This window comes from Anomalospiza imberbis, chromosome 6, assembly GCF_031753505.1.
Source record: "Anomalospiza imberbis isolate Cuckoo-Finch-1a 21T00152 chromosome 6, ASM3175350v1, whole genome shotgun sequence".
Taxonomy (NCBI): domain Eukaryota; kingdom Metazoa; phylum Chordata; class Aves; order Passeriformes; family Viduidae; genus Anomalospiza; species Anomalospiza imberbis.
Genome location: NC_089686.1, coordinates 57,488,828 through 57,504,788, shown reverse-complemented (window position 1 = coordinate 57,504,788; position 15,961 = coordinate 57,488,828). Strand labels below are relative to the sequence as shown.

Below are 15,961 nucleotides of genomic sequence, written 5' to 3'. Positions count from 1 at the left end.
AGACCACTTAATTTGATACTGGAATTGGGACTTGAAGACTTTTTAAAGCAGGTTAAATTATCCATGAGAAAAACCTTCAGGGTCACTTGCACTTCCCTGCAGCACTGCTCTTGAAGCAACTGGAATCAGGTGTTTCAGCCCCTGTCTGCAGCAGCCTCCATCCCACTGGATTTGTAACACATCTACCACATCTGATTTTCACAGCTGGGACTTCCTCCAAAACCTTCATTATAAAAGTTATTGTTTCACTTTCCCTGACAGAAAACCTTGAAGGCAAAGCAACTTCATGCCTTTCTGAAACAAAGGTGCAAAGATGAGATACAAACACACAGGTATGGATCCCAAGGGCAAGTGAAATGCATGTGGATGGAGTGCCATCCTTCCTCTGGCAAAGCTTGCTTTAGAGGGGGTTGGGAAAAGACAAAGAAAATAACCAGTCATAAAAGGCTCTGATTTTTCTTGCCTGTTTGTCATCTAGGGAACCCATAGTTGCTTGTAACAATCCCTTATCCCAATCCAAGGAGAACATACTCCTTTGGCCATTCAACTGACAATAAAATTCCTCCTACTGCAGACTTTAAAAAGGTGAAACAAAAAAAGAGACTTAACCCTAATCTATTGACTGTTAAAGGTTCTGTTCTTTTCTCATTTTCTTTTGCTTTCCAAAATTCAAGAAAAGTAATGTTTCAAAAATTGTATCACAAAGAAACTAACTGTGAAATGAAATAAATAAAAAAAGAGGTCATTTTGCTAACTGGATATTCAGTGTAAACTCTGCCTGATACAAATAATCATTCATTCCTTTGATAGGTAAATTCTTCCAAGCCCTTCATGGCAAACCAAAATCTAGGAGTTAATACATATCCATTCATCATTTAAGTCCCAGCATTCATCTAGTTGATAACAAAACATGTTGCCACACACACCCGGGAATCGTTTCAAACGCTGCAACAATGAATTTAAAGCACCACAGAAAAAAACAGCTGAGGCCATCTGCATTCTGTGATTGTAAGGTCAGGAAACCAAAAGCTTTTGTTTTTATTGTTCTGCTACTGTTTCAAGAAAGGCGGGAAGAGGTGGGACAAGGAAGTGGCAGGACAGGGTAGTGGCAGGACAAACCACCAAGAAACTAAAGCAGCCTTTAAAACAGTCCTCAGTTTGTATCTTTAAAAGCATCCTCAACATTTTTCTTCCCTATAGCTTTTCTTTTTGTACTGCTTTGTATGCAATACAGGAAGGCAGATGGACAGTATAAAATACAATGTATTTTAATCAAGACTATCTAGCAGAAATTTTCAGTGGAATGCTCTTAAAACCAGAATTGTTTTACTAAACCACTTTTCTGTTCTAGCCCAAGCAAAAAGACTTTAAGCAAGATATTTAGGTCTGTTTCCAACTAAACAACAGAGGCAGGCCTCAGAATTTCAATGAAAGGCGTGTTCACAGCCACGGGGGTCAGGAGGGACACACTATTTCCATTACACCATAGATCTGCAATATGTGCAACAGAAGACACTGTGAAAGGAAAAGGGTGGCTTACCTTCAGAATAGAACCAAATTCTTTTACATGTACTAAAAATACGTAACAGAAGTGGAGACAAGCATATTTTAAGCATATTTAATATAGAAAACAGCTGTTCTCCTCATGCCCCCCTAAGACTGGCAGATCCAGTGGGACTCTTCAGGAAAGCCTGAGCACAGACCATTCCAAACAACTCTTCCCAACAACCACGGTCTCCTTTCACAGTGACACATCCCATCCAGTTAAACATCCCTACTTTTTGTGCTCCCACAGCCCTCTGGCTCTGGGGACTGATGGAAACACACCTGTGTAAAAGCATAAGGATCAAATCTTACTGAAGCACTTCTCCAGTCCTTCGACCAAGTATTTCCAGGATATCACTGAGGTTTTGCATTGAAAAGGAAAAATGTATCTTAAAGAACACACAAAGTCTTTCAGCAGGTTTCAATAACATACAGAGGTCAGAAAAATACAGAAAGATCAGCTATGCAGTCATTTCAGTATACCAGTCCTGGCTAGTGTGCTTCACTTTACTATCCAACCTTTGAAAATAGTGCTTTGCAGTCACCTGCCTTAATAAGGACTGCTCCCCTTCTCAATAAAACAAAAAATGTCCTGTAAGAAAGTCAAGTTGCTTGACAGGAGTGATTTTTAATCACAGAAAGTTAATCAGATGTGCTGACTGTTTGGTCAACAGATATGAGAAAGCCCAAAGCTTATCTCTGCTCTGGCTGGATCCTTCCTCACCATCTCTCCACCCATGCCTCCTAAGCACTCTCCCTGTCACACATAAGCCTATCAAGCTCACCTTTCTCGTCCAGAAGGCAAAATTCATGTTCGGTTTAAAAAAAATCCCTCATGATTTCAACATGAAAATCTGTTTAGAACAAGAAGAACAAAGACCTGAAAACAGAACAGGTCCAAGTTGACCACTTACACCTGTGTATCACCACTGTGGTCCAGGTCATGAACAACGACCTCAGTAAGGACAGGGAAGAGAGACCACAACACCTTACACTTGGATTGGTCTGCACTGCCATAAAATCCCTGCCAAAAGAATTCTGAGAAACGACCAAGATACTGGTAAACAGAAATTTTACCAGTCTTCAGCCAAACTTTTGAAGGAGTTACTTCACATTTCAATTTAAAAAGGAGCTTACTTGACATTTCCCAGAACCCACACATAAAAGAGACAGAAAGGGACATGACAGCCTTATGCTGGCACCAACCATGTTGACTTAAGGGACTTATCTTTTCCCCAATGCAACTCTAGTGGCAGCTCAGTAGGACATTGCTGGGCTCGGGGGCCAAAATTAGGAAACAACAATTGGCAAGGGAGCTTGCTGAAAGTAGCAAATTAAGGAGGAATAGCAAGCAAGAAAGTTTATGCTTGTGCTGCAAAAAAGAAAAAAAAACAACTTTTCCAAACTCAACTGAAGCTATGTGAAAGAGTATCAGTTTCTGTAAAACAACCTTTTTTCCTCACTCAGATACTGAAATGTTGCTTTCTCTGAAAAGGTTCATTTTGCTTGCCATGTTATTTGTCTCTAGATTGCTTACCTATGAAATGAGATAAAGTTTCTTTCTCAAAATGCTTTAGTATCCATGTGTAAATGACTCAGGTGTACACATTGTACACCTGACTGTGGCTGATAAAACTGCCAGGAAAAAAAGAAAAAAAAAAAAAAACCAAAAAAGGAAAAAAAAAACCCCACCTAAATAAAAATGTCAATACTCTACACTTCTACAGTAAAGTTTGAAGTTTGAAACCTATGGGCTCCTGCCCATCAAACCATAAGTGGACTAACATTTTCCTGGAAAGACTAAGAAACATGCCTTGAGCAGAAACACTCCAAGTAAATTCTGCATCATTCATCAGTTTGTGCTGGAATGCTCGATAATTTCTCTGTGCAATAATGTTTTAAGCCTCACAGGGATACCATTCCAGTTGGCTGCAAACTTGACTGCAAACCACAAATCTGAAATGGTTGTCAAGAAATTGAGAGAGTAATTACTGCACAGCGTGCATCAGTAAGTAATTGCTTCTGACACTGTCACTTCATGTGCATCATTTCTGCTACATGAGCCCTGCAGGTTAGAGGGAATTCAAAAGATAACTATGAGAAGTCATTACCAAGAACACTCAAGTAGGACTTCTCTAAGTCAAAAGGGGGATAAAAAACAGTTGTGGTGTTTTGTAACCTCAGAATCAATAATTTGAAGAATTGAGAAAAAAGTTATTATTTGAAAAATGGCAGTGTTTCCCATCCAACTCACTCAGGAGCTCTTTGTGTAGCCTCTCTCTTGCAAAATAAACTGCAAAAATTCCCAAATACAACAGGAAAAAACAAAAACTACAAAAAAAACCCCTAAGGGACTGAAAGCCAAATGAACCCATCTTTGTATGCCCTGCCTTAGTAAGTTGAAATTCCTATGGCTTTTTTAAAAGGCTTAAAAAACAGAGTTGTAAACTTTAGTTCTTTAGACGCTGTTTTAGCACCTTAAATTTATTCTCAAATCAAGAACTTGTAACCTTTCTCCTCCCCAACATATTGCCAAAGAGCCTTCCAAGTAAACCAAATTTATAACTGATTACAGAAGGGTGGAAGACTGAAGAGTTTTTGTGAGTTTTGAGGTGATTATTCCATAAAGGACCCAGCTTAATTGACCTAAAATACCAATATGATAGTGACAAGATTGGCATTACAGAAACATCACCAATAAACTGTGGCTTCAAATGTAGTTCAGCTGAGTACAGCTGCTTCCCCCTTACATCAGCTGTGCCATTCTTTATTCCACATATCAGCTACCCTAGCACGTCTGCCTCAGTTCCCAAAGAGACAAAAGACCTTTTTGGCACTCAAACATGGCAAACAGCTCCAGCTTCTTGGGAAAAGATAGAGGGGGTAGGGAAGAGTGGAATAAGCTATTATCTGGATTAAAACATTTCACATGTGCCTGTGTAAGCCCAGCCAAAAGCTGTTGCTATCTGCTGCCTGTCCACAGTGACCTGAGTGAAACAAGGTGGCCCTGGGGCCACTGCAGGGGTCTCCCACAGAGTGAACACCTTGTCAGCAATCCCAGAGAAGCAAAGGAACTGAACACGCTCCCCTTCAGCCTCAGAATGAATCCCCAAGGGAAGAGGCACCGTTGGGAACTGTGGGAAGTTTGCATGGATACCATCCACATGGACAAAGAGAGGAAGGGAGGGGGGGAATCAACCAAAACCAGAGCCCCACAATCACAGAACAATTCAGCCTTCGGTAAAATCAAGCAATAGGTGCCACCAATGGAATTCACTTCTGCAGTAAGTGTTGGTGCTACCACCACAGCAAAGATAGAGCAGTTTACTCACACGCCATTTACCCAAGGAAAACACAGTATTGCAGAAGGGCTCTACTGCAAAAGCCACAGCTGGCTCCAACCCCAAAAGTCTTAATTCTGAGATTAAAATGCCTAACAGATGAAATTACAAAACAGATGTCAAATGTCAATCAGAGAATTATATCTGGTTTAAATTAAGTTTGCATTTCTTCTTCCTCCTCTTTCCCTTTAGCTATCCCTTACAGATACCTTTGCAGCAAAATAAAAGCCTGCAAGTATTTGTGTTGAACTTGGAAATGAACACAGGTGCTGATAACAGCCTTACTTCATGGACTACCAGAATGGAAACACTACACTAATTCCACTAAGCAATTTATTGGCCAATGCCTTCTATCATGTCATCACACACTTTTTTTTTAAGTTTATATTGATACAGAATTCCATTAAAACAACCCCTAACAATGCATGAAGATAAGCTGTCATTTTAAATTCGAGGCCAACAAAATAGAAAAATAATGACACTTCAATTACAGACAGAGAAATGAGGTGAGACAATGTTTCTGTTTTCCTGGTGAGGAGAAACACTTTCTCTGAGATTGTCAGAATAATTCTGAGTGGAGCTAGGTGAAGAGTGTACACCAGGTATCGTGTTCTTTTCACAAACCAGCAGTAATCAAGTGGCTCCTGCGGCAACACAGACATGCCTCACTCATAACTCATGTTATGCTACTTAATCTATATGCACAGAGATCTTGCCTCAACACCATTAAAAAGAAAATGCAAACAAAAAGGGTATGACAGAGGAAGAATCATAAAAATTGTATCACATCATCATATAAGACAGTGAAAGCAGACCTAATATGAATTCTGATAAGGCTCATGAAGGGTCTCTACAGGAAAGATATTTCCTGGACAAATATGCAAATCTATTTGCATTCTCCTGTGAGGATGAAACTCATGATCAGGTGCACAACTCAAAGCACCATGATAAGGACTTGAGCAAAGGAACACAAATCCACCTACTGAATAAAGCAATTTTTGGACCAAACCTTAAAAAAACAGTTCAAACTGGGAAGAAAGGCAGGAAAAAAGTACAGGTGGCAAAGCAGTCGTTTGTTTTACTCTTCTTTTTTTACCAGCAATCCTATTATTAAATCATCAATCTTTTCTTCACAGATCATAGGCCTTTTTTGTCTTTACACTATTTCTCCTTTGTAACATTGCTATTTCTGAAATAACTCTTATCATATTTATGATATGACATTCAAGACTACCATTGTATGTTCAACAGAAGATTTTAATTAGAACATGAGTTCCAGATATTTAGATCTGAGTTCTGTATTTTGTAAAAGTAACCCCCAAGACCACAACTTCACATAAGTGTAAGGCAATGGCAAGTTGATGCTTTGCCACTCCATAATAAACCAACTCTGTTGACAAGCGATTGCTAGAAACTTAACATATCACAGAGGAGGAAAAGAAAATAAAATTCTTTTGTCCCATGCTCTTTTCCACCAAGATCCCAACAGTTCCATATAATGCAAGGTTTCCCACCATCATTCCAATCACATCTGATTAACTCAAGAGATAAAAGACTTCAGCTGAAAGATGAGCCTCCATCCTCATTACCTTTCCAGGGCTCAGTCATACAATCTAAATTAAGAAATCCTATCATAATGTTGCAGCATTGCAATACATTGTACTACATACAGTAGATTTTCGGTGATGTATTTCATCATTTCCAGATGACCAAGGACCAGCAATGTGCCTTTGCTCCAAAGAAGGCCGATGGTACCCTGGGGTGCATTAGTCAAAAACACTGCCAGCAGGCTGAAGGAGGTGACCCTGCCCTGGAGGGGCCGCAGCTGGAGTGCTGTGCCCAGTTCTGTGCTCCTTAGCACAGAGCAGACAGGGACATGGTGCAGAGAGTGCAGCAAGGGGCCACAAGCATGAGTAAGGGACAGGAGGAGAGGCTGAGAGAGCTGGGACTGTTTAGCCTGCAGAACAGAAAAGCACAGGGCACAATCTTAGCAATGTATATAAATATCTAACAGAAAGTGCAAAGGTGATGGAGACAGGCTGTATCCCGTGCCAGGGCCAGAGGACACGGGCACAAACCACAATGCAAGAGGCTCCATCCAAACATCAGGACACCTTTTCACTGGGAGGGTAACAGAGCACTGACACAGGTTGCACAGGAGGCTGCGGAGTCTCCATTTTTGGTGATACCCAAAATCACCTGGACATTGTCCTGGGCAACTGGCCCTAGGCCTGACAACTGCCAAAGATCCCTTCCAACCTCAACCCTTCTGTGTAGGAAATTCACCTGTGACAAACCTCAGCAGTGTAATGAAAAATTCTGTCATCATTTCTGGTGTATCAACACCATCTGGAAACACAGAAACGCACCGCAGCTCCTCTCTCATCCAGCTGAGCAGCTGACACTGGTGCTTAAGCTGCATCCAGTGCTGGGGGTTTTGTTTTGTTTTACCACCGCCTAGCAAATATTTTCTGTGTCCTTTAAGAGGTCACCCGGTGGGAACACAATCATCAGAATAAGAAAGGATGCCCAGAATTGAATTTAGGGATAAAAAAGCCCTAGCAATAGAGACTCTTTAACCTGTGCTAACTACAAGTCCTAAACACAGGATTTCTCAGTGCATTAAAAGAAAACATAGATTCATATCCTGTGCCTCTTCCACCAGCCAGCCAACTTTTTCAGGAAAAAAACATTACAGCTGTGCTATTCAGTCAGCTTCCAACATACAAAGGGAAAACGCCATCAGAGGTGTCTCCTCAAACAAAGTAACTAGACCAAGCACCGACTCCCGAGCTGACGCCTCATTTCCAAGCCCGCAGCACCCGTCTGAAGGTCGAGCACCTGAAACGCGCGGCTCCGTGAGCCCGCCGAGAACAAGGTGCGCCGGCAGCAGCCGCCGAGGCCGCGGCAGCGCGGCCGGCTCCGGCTGCCTGCGGCGCAGGGGAGCGGTGACATCATGCCGGGCTGGCGCAGGAAAGCCCCCGAGGGACCCGCCGTGCCCGGCAGCCCAGCAAGGGGCACTTCTGAAGCCAATTGTCTCAACAGGACGGGGATTCAGAAGCTATTTTGCAGCGCAGAAATCAGAGGTGGGCGGGGGGAACCAGCGCACAATGAGCCTTTCATTCAAACAAGAAAGGCTTCCAGGAAGTACCAAGTGTTTCCAAGCCTTATCCAAAAGCCACTGAAATAACAGAGGCCCTCTCCATTTTTATCAGTGGACACTGGAGGAGGCTATAGCCCAAGACACAGTTTGAAAGCATTATCAGTCACACTATCATGCATTATTAATAACACAACAAACTCAACAAAACACGCTCGAATTCCACCTAGCCCTTATGCTATGACATTATTGGAAATTTCCCCCAACCTTCTTTTAAAATCTCTTCTCAAACCACGTAAAAATCTGTCTCCCCCATAAACACAAAAACCTCTTCTCCCTCCAGCCTCACACCTTGTCACAGGTACCACCATTCCAGAACGATGGTGGAACAGCAGAGACCAGGATACATCACACACTACAGTTTTACTATAGATGCAGTCCTTAACCAGGAAAGCAAATACAGAAAGAACAGCACGCTCCAGCTTTCAGACCTGCACACTCTGACAGAATATTTTTTAAAAGGCACTTCCAGATTGCTATTAGATAGCTAGCCCAAAGTAATGCACTGTTGGTTTTAAATTGAATTATGTGCGGAGAATTATTCATGTGCCTATCAAGAACAGGGAGCATTACTGAGTGTGCCTCACACCACATTACACAAATAGATATAAATTAATCACAAAATTAACATCTTTTTAATTGTTTTTGATCCATAAACTTTGTTCATTTGCCATTTAATTAAAAGAATCCCTCACATATCTCTCAATGAAATTGTATTGCATTTTGTTCTCTTAGATTTCTTAAATCAAATCGGTACTGTAATGTGCAGGGCCATTGCAGAGCAGACTGTTATGCTGTACTCACTCCTCAAGCCTCAAACTGCAGCCTACAGTCACTTTAACATTAGACAAACATGAATTCTCTCAGGGTAAGGTACTGCTCAGCATGAGGGACAGGTGAGAAATTTTGTCTGAAGTCACCAAAAGAAAAAAAGAGTTTCTGTAATAGCCAAAGTTTAGAAGAGCCCACTCAATGCAAGAAGTCAGTTCTAATAACAAGAATCCCACTCTACAAGGAACAAGCACTTATTATTGAGGGACAGCTGAAATGCAACGATGTAAAACGTCCCATGACACCTTATAAAAGCAAACTAATAAAAAAAAAAAAAGAGGTTGGGGGCGAGAGAATGTATTACCAGTCAAGTTCAGAGCTCAAATACACAAAACCAGCACTGATGTTAGGTCAGGTTTTCACCACCACATTCCTTCACCTTTCTGAACAGTTAGAGATGCTAAGCAACACTCTGATTAAACTGTGGCCACTACAATGAGACTAAAGCTGAAGCGAGGTGCTGCTAAAACACCGAACTGACTTTTAACCTTAAAAACACTGCTTCAACACAGTGGCGTGGTCTAGATTTAGTTGTGGATTCGGAGGGAACATTCTCACCTCACAGCAGAGCAATCACTTCCTAATCCGATTTCTTTTCGGATACTTCTACAAGAGAATTCTTATCCCGGGCTACGAAAAGAAAGGTAAAACACTGAACACGCAAAGGCCTTTCGCTCTCTCTGCCAAACCCGGCTCCTGAAGAGCGCCCGTGTGTCTCAAACGCCCGGCTGAAGTTGATACGCGCCCCCGGCTCCGGAGGGAGCGCACGCATCGCCGCTGGGGCCGAGACCTTCGGCAGCGGTGCCGCCGCATAGGGCGCGCTCTGCCCAGCCCGTCTCACGGCGCTGCGTTGCCGGGCTCTTGGGGAGTCCGCTCACTTGTACCGAGCCCGGTCCGCGCCCAGCCGGGCACTCCCGCATGCCCGGGGAGCCGCAGCGCCCGGGGCTCCCGGCGGGGCACGGGGCTCCCACGGCAGCGCCCGGGGCGGCGGAGCGGGCGGGCAGCGGCGCGGGGAGCCGGCGCGGCCGGACCCCGCCGCCCCCGCGCCCAGCGCCGCCGGCCACTCACCGGAGAGCTCGTCCGGCTCCAGCCCGGTCTCGGTGTCCAGCCCGCAGATGACGAAGTAGTCGGCGAAGCGGCCGGGTGCCGAGGAGCCGCCGCCGCCGCCGCCGCCGCTCATGCTGCAGGGCGAGGGGCGCGCAGGGCTCAGCGGGAGCGGGGCCGGGCGGCGCCGGCAGCGGGGCCGGGAGCTCCGGCTGCGCCCGCCGCCTCCATGGCGGCGCGGGGCGGGCGGCGCCGCGCGGCATTCTGGGAACGGCCCCCGCCGCTCCCGGGGGGGGGGGCGGCCCGGCCGCGCGCCGCAACGCCGCGCCTGCGCCCTGCGCGCGGGGGTGACGTCATGCTGCTGCTGGCGCCGCCGCTCGCGGCAGGGCCGCCTGAGGGGGGAGCCGCGGGACGGGCTCCGCTTCCCTCCGCAGGCACGGGATCGGGACGTGCGGCAGGCTGGAAGGGACCACGGCGGGTCGTCGGGTCCGAGCTGCCTGCTCGCATGGCACAGGAGTCTGTCCTGACCGTTCTTGAGTATCTTCGGTGAGGGAGACCCCCCCACACCTTCTCTGGGCAGCCTGTTCGGCGCTCGGTTACTGCGCAGTGAAGAGGTTCTTCTTCCTCACATTCAGGTGGAACTTCTGTTTCTTCCCGTTGACTCTTGTCACTTTGCCTGGCACCACCGAGCAGAGCCTGATCCATCCTCTGTCACCTCCACTTTAGGTATTTACAAACCTTGATGAGGTCCCCTCCCAGTCCTTTCTTCTCGAGGCTGAAGAGAATCACAGAATTCAGGCTGGAAAAGCCCCCTGAGGTCGAGTCCAGCCTGTTGTGTCCAGGCCCAGTTCCCTCAGCCTCTCACAGCAGAGATGCTGCAGCCCCTGATCAGTCCTGGAGCCTCTGCCGGGCCCACTGCAGGTGCTCCCTGTCTCCGGGTCGGAGGAGCCCAGAGCTGGACGCGGTCAGAGGCCGGGAAGGCGCTGCCAGGGCTGCTCAGGACACGGATCAGCCTGGTGGCGCTCTGGAAGCGCCTCTGGGCTCATGTCCTCCTGTCACCTCCATCCTCCCGCCCGTCCCTGACGTGACTCCAGTGTGCAGGGAAATGCCTTAGGGATTGTTTGGCTCTAAGGCTGTTTCCTTTTTTCCCTATTTGGATTGACATCATACTCATCTCCGTTAACAGCTGGGCTTGCACAGAGTGAAATCCACTGTCCCCTCTGGCTCAGTGTGGAAAGGAGAACAGGCCCTGGGGCAGGATGACCAAACAGAGCTGCAGAGGGACAAGTGACACGAACCCATGCTCTGCCCTGAGAGTGCTTTTTTCTTCTGGCTGTAGGGGCACCTGGGGTGGCCTTGCCAGCCTAAAATTAGGCCTACAGGCAGTTCCCCTTCCTCTCCTCTCTCAGTTCTCTATTTGTGGCATTTTCATCAGAATCCTTCCATATCTTGTAGGGTTTAGAAGAGGAGAAATTAAAACTTGGCAGTCTTTAATGATTATTATCCAGGACAAACCAAGTAGTTAAGGTCGCATCCATAATGCTGAATTGATCAGACACCAGCCTAACTTAAAACACTGTCAAGCATAGGAAACCTCACCTATTTGAGTTTCCATTGCCAAGACACACCAAGTTGTCCGTGGGGAGTAGAAACAGCAGCACATGTAAAAAGACTTTGCTGCCAATGGTTTACAGCCTTTTGCAGTACAACAACTAAACTCTTAGGCCACTGTGCACATTGAGTTGTGGAGAGCTGGACATCCTCCTGGGAGCCAGGAAAACTGTCGGGGTAGCACTGGTGTTACCAGTGTTCACTTGATTAAGACTGTATGGCCAGAAAATGGGTTATCAGTGAAGGAAAGCATTGCTTAGATTTGACTGAGAGGTCAGTTTTAAAGACTATTTACCTTGGGAGAAAGATTTCAATAAAGATGGTAGGGTAGGAGCAATATTAGAGTGAAGGGCTTGAATTTACTCTACAAAAAGCACAGTTAGATTGTCTTGAGCCTGCCTGGTGGTGTGTGGAAGGCACAACAGAGAACAGAAATAGCTAAATCTGGTTGCTCTTACTCTGCTGTGTTCTCTAGCCATTTTTTGCACATTTGTCTTCTCAATCTGCTTTCAGTGTGGCAAAGGACAATGTGTGCAGCACGTGGTGAATCTCTTTTAAGGAAGCCTGAACCGTAGTTTAACCCTTACAACAAAAGGCATAGCCTGAGGGTCTCTTCTGACACATGCAGGAAAGTCTGGGGAAACAGCACAGATATTGGCAGGGGCTTTTTGTCAAATAAAGAGTAAAAGAGGGAAAGAAAAAGTTGTTCTTGCACCTCAACTGTTCCAGAAATAACCATGTATTTTGTAAATCAGTCAATAAAGCTAGATGGGCCACTAAGTAAACAGAGGTTTACCGGAGGTACTGTTGAGCAGCAATATTTAAATGCACACATGCCTTGCTATGCAACAGGGTGAGGAACAGGAACTATTTTTTAAAAAGGAGAGTCTCAGACTAAGAAACTCAGATTTGCTTTGAATTGCTACAAGAAATGGACAAGAGGGATGGAACTGCGTGAACCAGAACCAACAAAATGTTAACCCGAATTTTTGCTGTGGAAAGCTCTTTCCTGTTTTGTCAGATAAATCCTCTGCATTCCAGGTCAACTTAGAGCATAGTCCCTCTCAAATCTGTGCCTCCAGCAGATGTACCTAAAAAGTTAGAGCTTTCTCCTCCCATTTTGTCAATGATTCTCCTTTCCATTGTATCTTTTCCCTCCCCAGTTATTTCATTTTTGAAATATTCTTGCCTAGTCACCACAAAGAACATCTGTGACATCTACTTCAAAGGCCAGTAGCTTTAATCTGTCAGTCATCTCAACCAATGTTCCCATCACAGGAAACACCCAAAATTGGCAATTCTGTCAGGAAACTTTGCAAATGGCTTAGATGTCCGTGAGTAAAAAAACAACACTCTAGACAACATTATGAATTATTGAAAGTATTCTTTATGATGTTGAGAAAATCTGTGGAATTGTGAATTCTCTGGAAACTAGGATTCTTTAGCTAGAGAATCATAGAGACATAATAGTAAATAGGAAGAGATTTAAAAGATTGTCTTTGGCAAGATCATCAGTGTTGATTCAGCTGCTGTTTTCTATGGCAAAGACTTGTTTTTTTTTCAAGCTCAAACCTTTAAAATAGTCTTTAAAATTGTGAAGAACAGAACTTGATACAAAGATATCTTGAGTATTCCTCATACAACCTAATTCAGATTTACTTGGCCAGCAATCCAAAACTTTTGGAAGAGTTTATTTACTAAGCAATAGGAAAACACATCAGCAAATTACAGTCCCGTTCAACATTGCTCAGAGAATTGAAGAAGTCTGAAATGGGGTACTTCTCTTTTTTTCTGGGCAGCTGTTTCCCAAGATGAGCTAAGCTCTGAAAAGTGACAGAGCTCAAAGCACAAACAAATTGCTCCAGTTGTCAGGGTGCTGATTGTAGGTGGTGTCTTCTAATGACTCCGATTAAGGTATTTACCCTGGATTCTTTAAGAAAACAAAAATCCAATCAGTGACTCTTATAATTAAAGCAATCCTCTCCACTCTGCAAAACCAGACACTTGAATCTGGCTGCAACTTATTGACCATGTATTCGCTGTGACATCTACATGACAGACTTGTGGAACAGAGCCTGCACAGCAGATCACCTAAGACACAGATCCTCACACATCAGGGCACAGCTCAGAACAGAACTGACACTTCAGGGTGCAGAACATTTCCTAAACTCCCATGCAGCACTGTCCCTCTTCTCCTCAGCTGCAGGAGCCCACACCATGGACTGAAGCTCAGTTTACCAACAACTACAACCCCCAGCTCCCGTTCCGCGGTGCTGCTCTCCAGCATCTCATTCCCCAGTCTCTCCATACATCCAGGGCTGCTCCATACCGAGGTGCAGAATGCAGCACTTGTCTTTCTTAAGCTTCATATGGTTGGTGATCGCCCAGCCCTTGCCATGGTCTCTGCAGGGCATCTGCCCTCGAGGGAGTCTACAGCTCCTCCCAATGGAGTGTAGTCAGCAGACTTGCTCAGTGCTCCTTCCAGTCCTTACTTAACATTCTTCCAGTCCTGCCAGGTCATTAATGAAGATGTTGAAGAGAATGTTGAAGCAGTGAAGTCCCACAGCTGCACAAGAGCAGAATGAAGGTGTTGAAGAGAAAGGGGCCGAGGATGGAACCCTGCAGAACCCCATTAGTGACAGGACCCACAGGTGATGTCACCCCATTCACCACAACCCTTTGTGCCTGATCCGTGAGCCAGTCACTCACCTGTCACACGATGTGTTTACCCAGCTGAGTGCTGGGCATCTTCTCCAGAGGGATAACGTAAGAGACAGTATCAAAAGCTTTACTGAATCTTCTCCATGATTTTATTGGACATTGAAGTGAGACTGACAGGCCGGTAGTTTGCATGGTCATCCTTCTTGCCCTTCTTGAAAACTAGGGCAGTGTTTGTCAGCTTCCAGTAGACTGGGACCTCTCCAGATTCCCAAGATTCAGAAATCATTGAGAGAAGTCTTGTGGTGACACCATCCAGCTCTCTGAGTACTCTAGGATGAATCCCATCAGGCCCCATAGACTTAGGGCTATCCAACTGAAGAAGCAAATCCTGCACAAGTTCAGGGTTGACTGAGAGTTTATCTTTCTCACAGACATGAGGAATCAGTTTAACTCAAAACAAAGAGTCCACCATAGAATGATTTAGTGATCTTCCAAGTACAGTAAACACTGCAAATCCCAGCCTTTAGATATAACTCCTCAGGGCTAGGTTGTAAAAGAAAAATCAGGGGTTACAAGTGTAACATTAGATCTCAATTCTGAGGCAGAATTTTAAAAGCCATTTCCCACTGAAGCACTCCCAGCCCTCTTGAGGGTCTAGCAGGGCCTATGAACCTCTAAAGGTGATGAGGAGACCGCCAAAGTCCCACAGCTGCACAGTGCAGAATTCTCCGTGTTTGGAAGACCATCTACAGAAAGGAGCTCTTATGAGGCTTCTCACCTATACACCAGTCACTAATTGAGCTCTCCTAATGCAGACCCAGATTCTTCCTTGTGTACTGTAAAACAAGGAAATGGGAATTATCACACTAGATGGAGCATTTTTAAGAACTGGCAGTTATGCTATGTTAGTAAATGTATTATGCCATTATTTATATTAATTGCCAGTACTAAAAGGCTGTAACTTCTTTCAGTTTGGGTGACCTGGAGCCATAAAGCCACCAGCTGAGAGTCATAAATGTCTGTCATTGCAAGACATCAATTGGTCATAAAAATAGTCAGAGTATTTACTTCTCTTTGATGAGAATTTGAAAAAGTTGCTCTGGATCCTGCTTTCCCATCAAAACCCTTTTTCATTTCCCTCTTAGCACTGCCATACTAAACTATAGGGTTCCCAAACTCCACACTACAACAGAAGGAAACCACACATGATGAAAATTCTCAGAAACACACAAAAATCTTCAGCTGCCAAAAACCAAAAGATGTTTTGGCTTTGCATAACAGCATCATTCACTAACAAAAAAGCTTCTTAATTTTGACTTTTACTACTTCTTATTCTTTCAGCAAGTTTTCTATACAAGGAAGAAAAAGCATTTCACAAACTGGCCTTGACAGAATATTAAGGGAAGGTGAATGAAGCTGCAATAGCTTTGGCCCAGGGGTTTTCCACAAGGGATTAATGTACAAAAAGGCACTTTGTGCAAATAGATGTATTCAAAGAGACAGAAGTTAGACCCACTTGCCTTCCAATACAAACCAGAAAAACTTTTAAGAATTACTGCTGTGTGTGAGAAATTAATTTCAGAGATAAAAGGAAGTCAAATTTACTTACTTATTTTGAAAGAAATGTAGAAACAGAATTAATCTCATCTACAGATGTAATCAGCTCAGTTTAATCAGTCATTAAAAATATCATTTCATAAGAACTCAGCCCTTTGAAACACGTTAGTGGGAAGCTCAGAATGCTTCATTATACTCAAAAAATACAGCA

The 15,961-nt window shown here is 44.5% G+C and overlaps 1 protein-coding gene across 10 annotated transcripts in view; it reads right to left on the bottom strand.

The window, feature by feature from the left end:
* The window catches only part of DENND5A (DENN domain containing 5A), a 64,061-nt gene extending 53,875 nt beyond the window's left edge, over positions 1 to 10,186 (bottom strand). For 5 of the 10 annotated variants that reach the window (XM_068194635.1, XM_068194636.1, XM_068194640.1 and 2 more), the window contains exon 1: positions 9,946 to 10,185. In XM_068194635.1, coding sequence (XP_068050736.1) covers positions 9,946 to 10,057 — 112 coding nt within the window. In that variant the 5' untranslated portion in view covers positions 10,058 to 10,185. Of the gene's footprint in view, positions 1 to 9,945 lie in introns of all 10 variants that reach the window. The other 5 variants (XM_068194639.1, XM_068194641.1, XM_068194642.1 and 2 more) reach the window with 2 other exon arrangements.
* Positions 10,187 to 15,961: the final 5,775 nt, after the last annotated feature.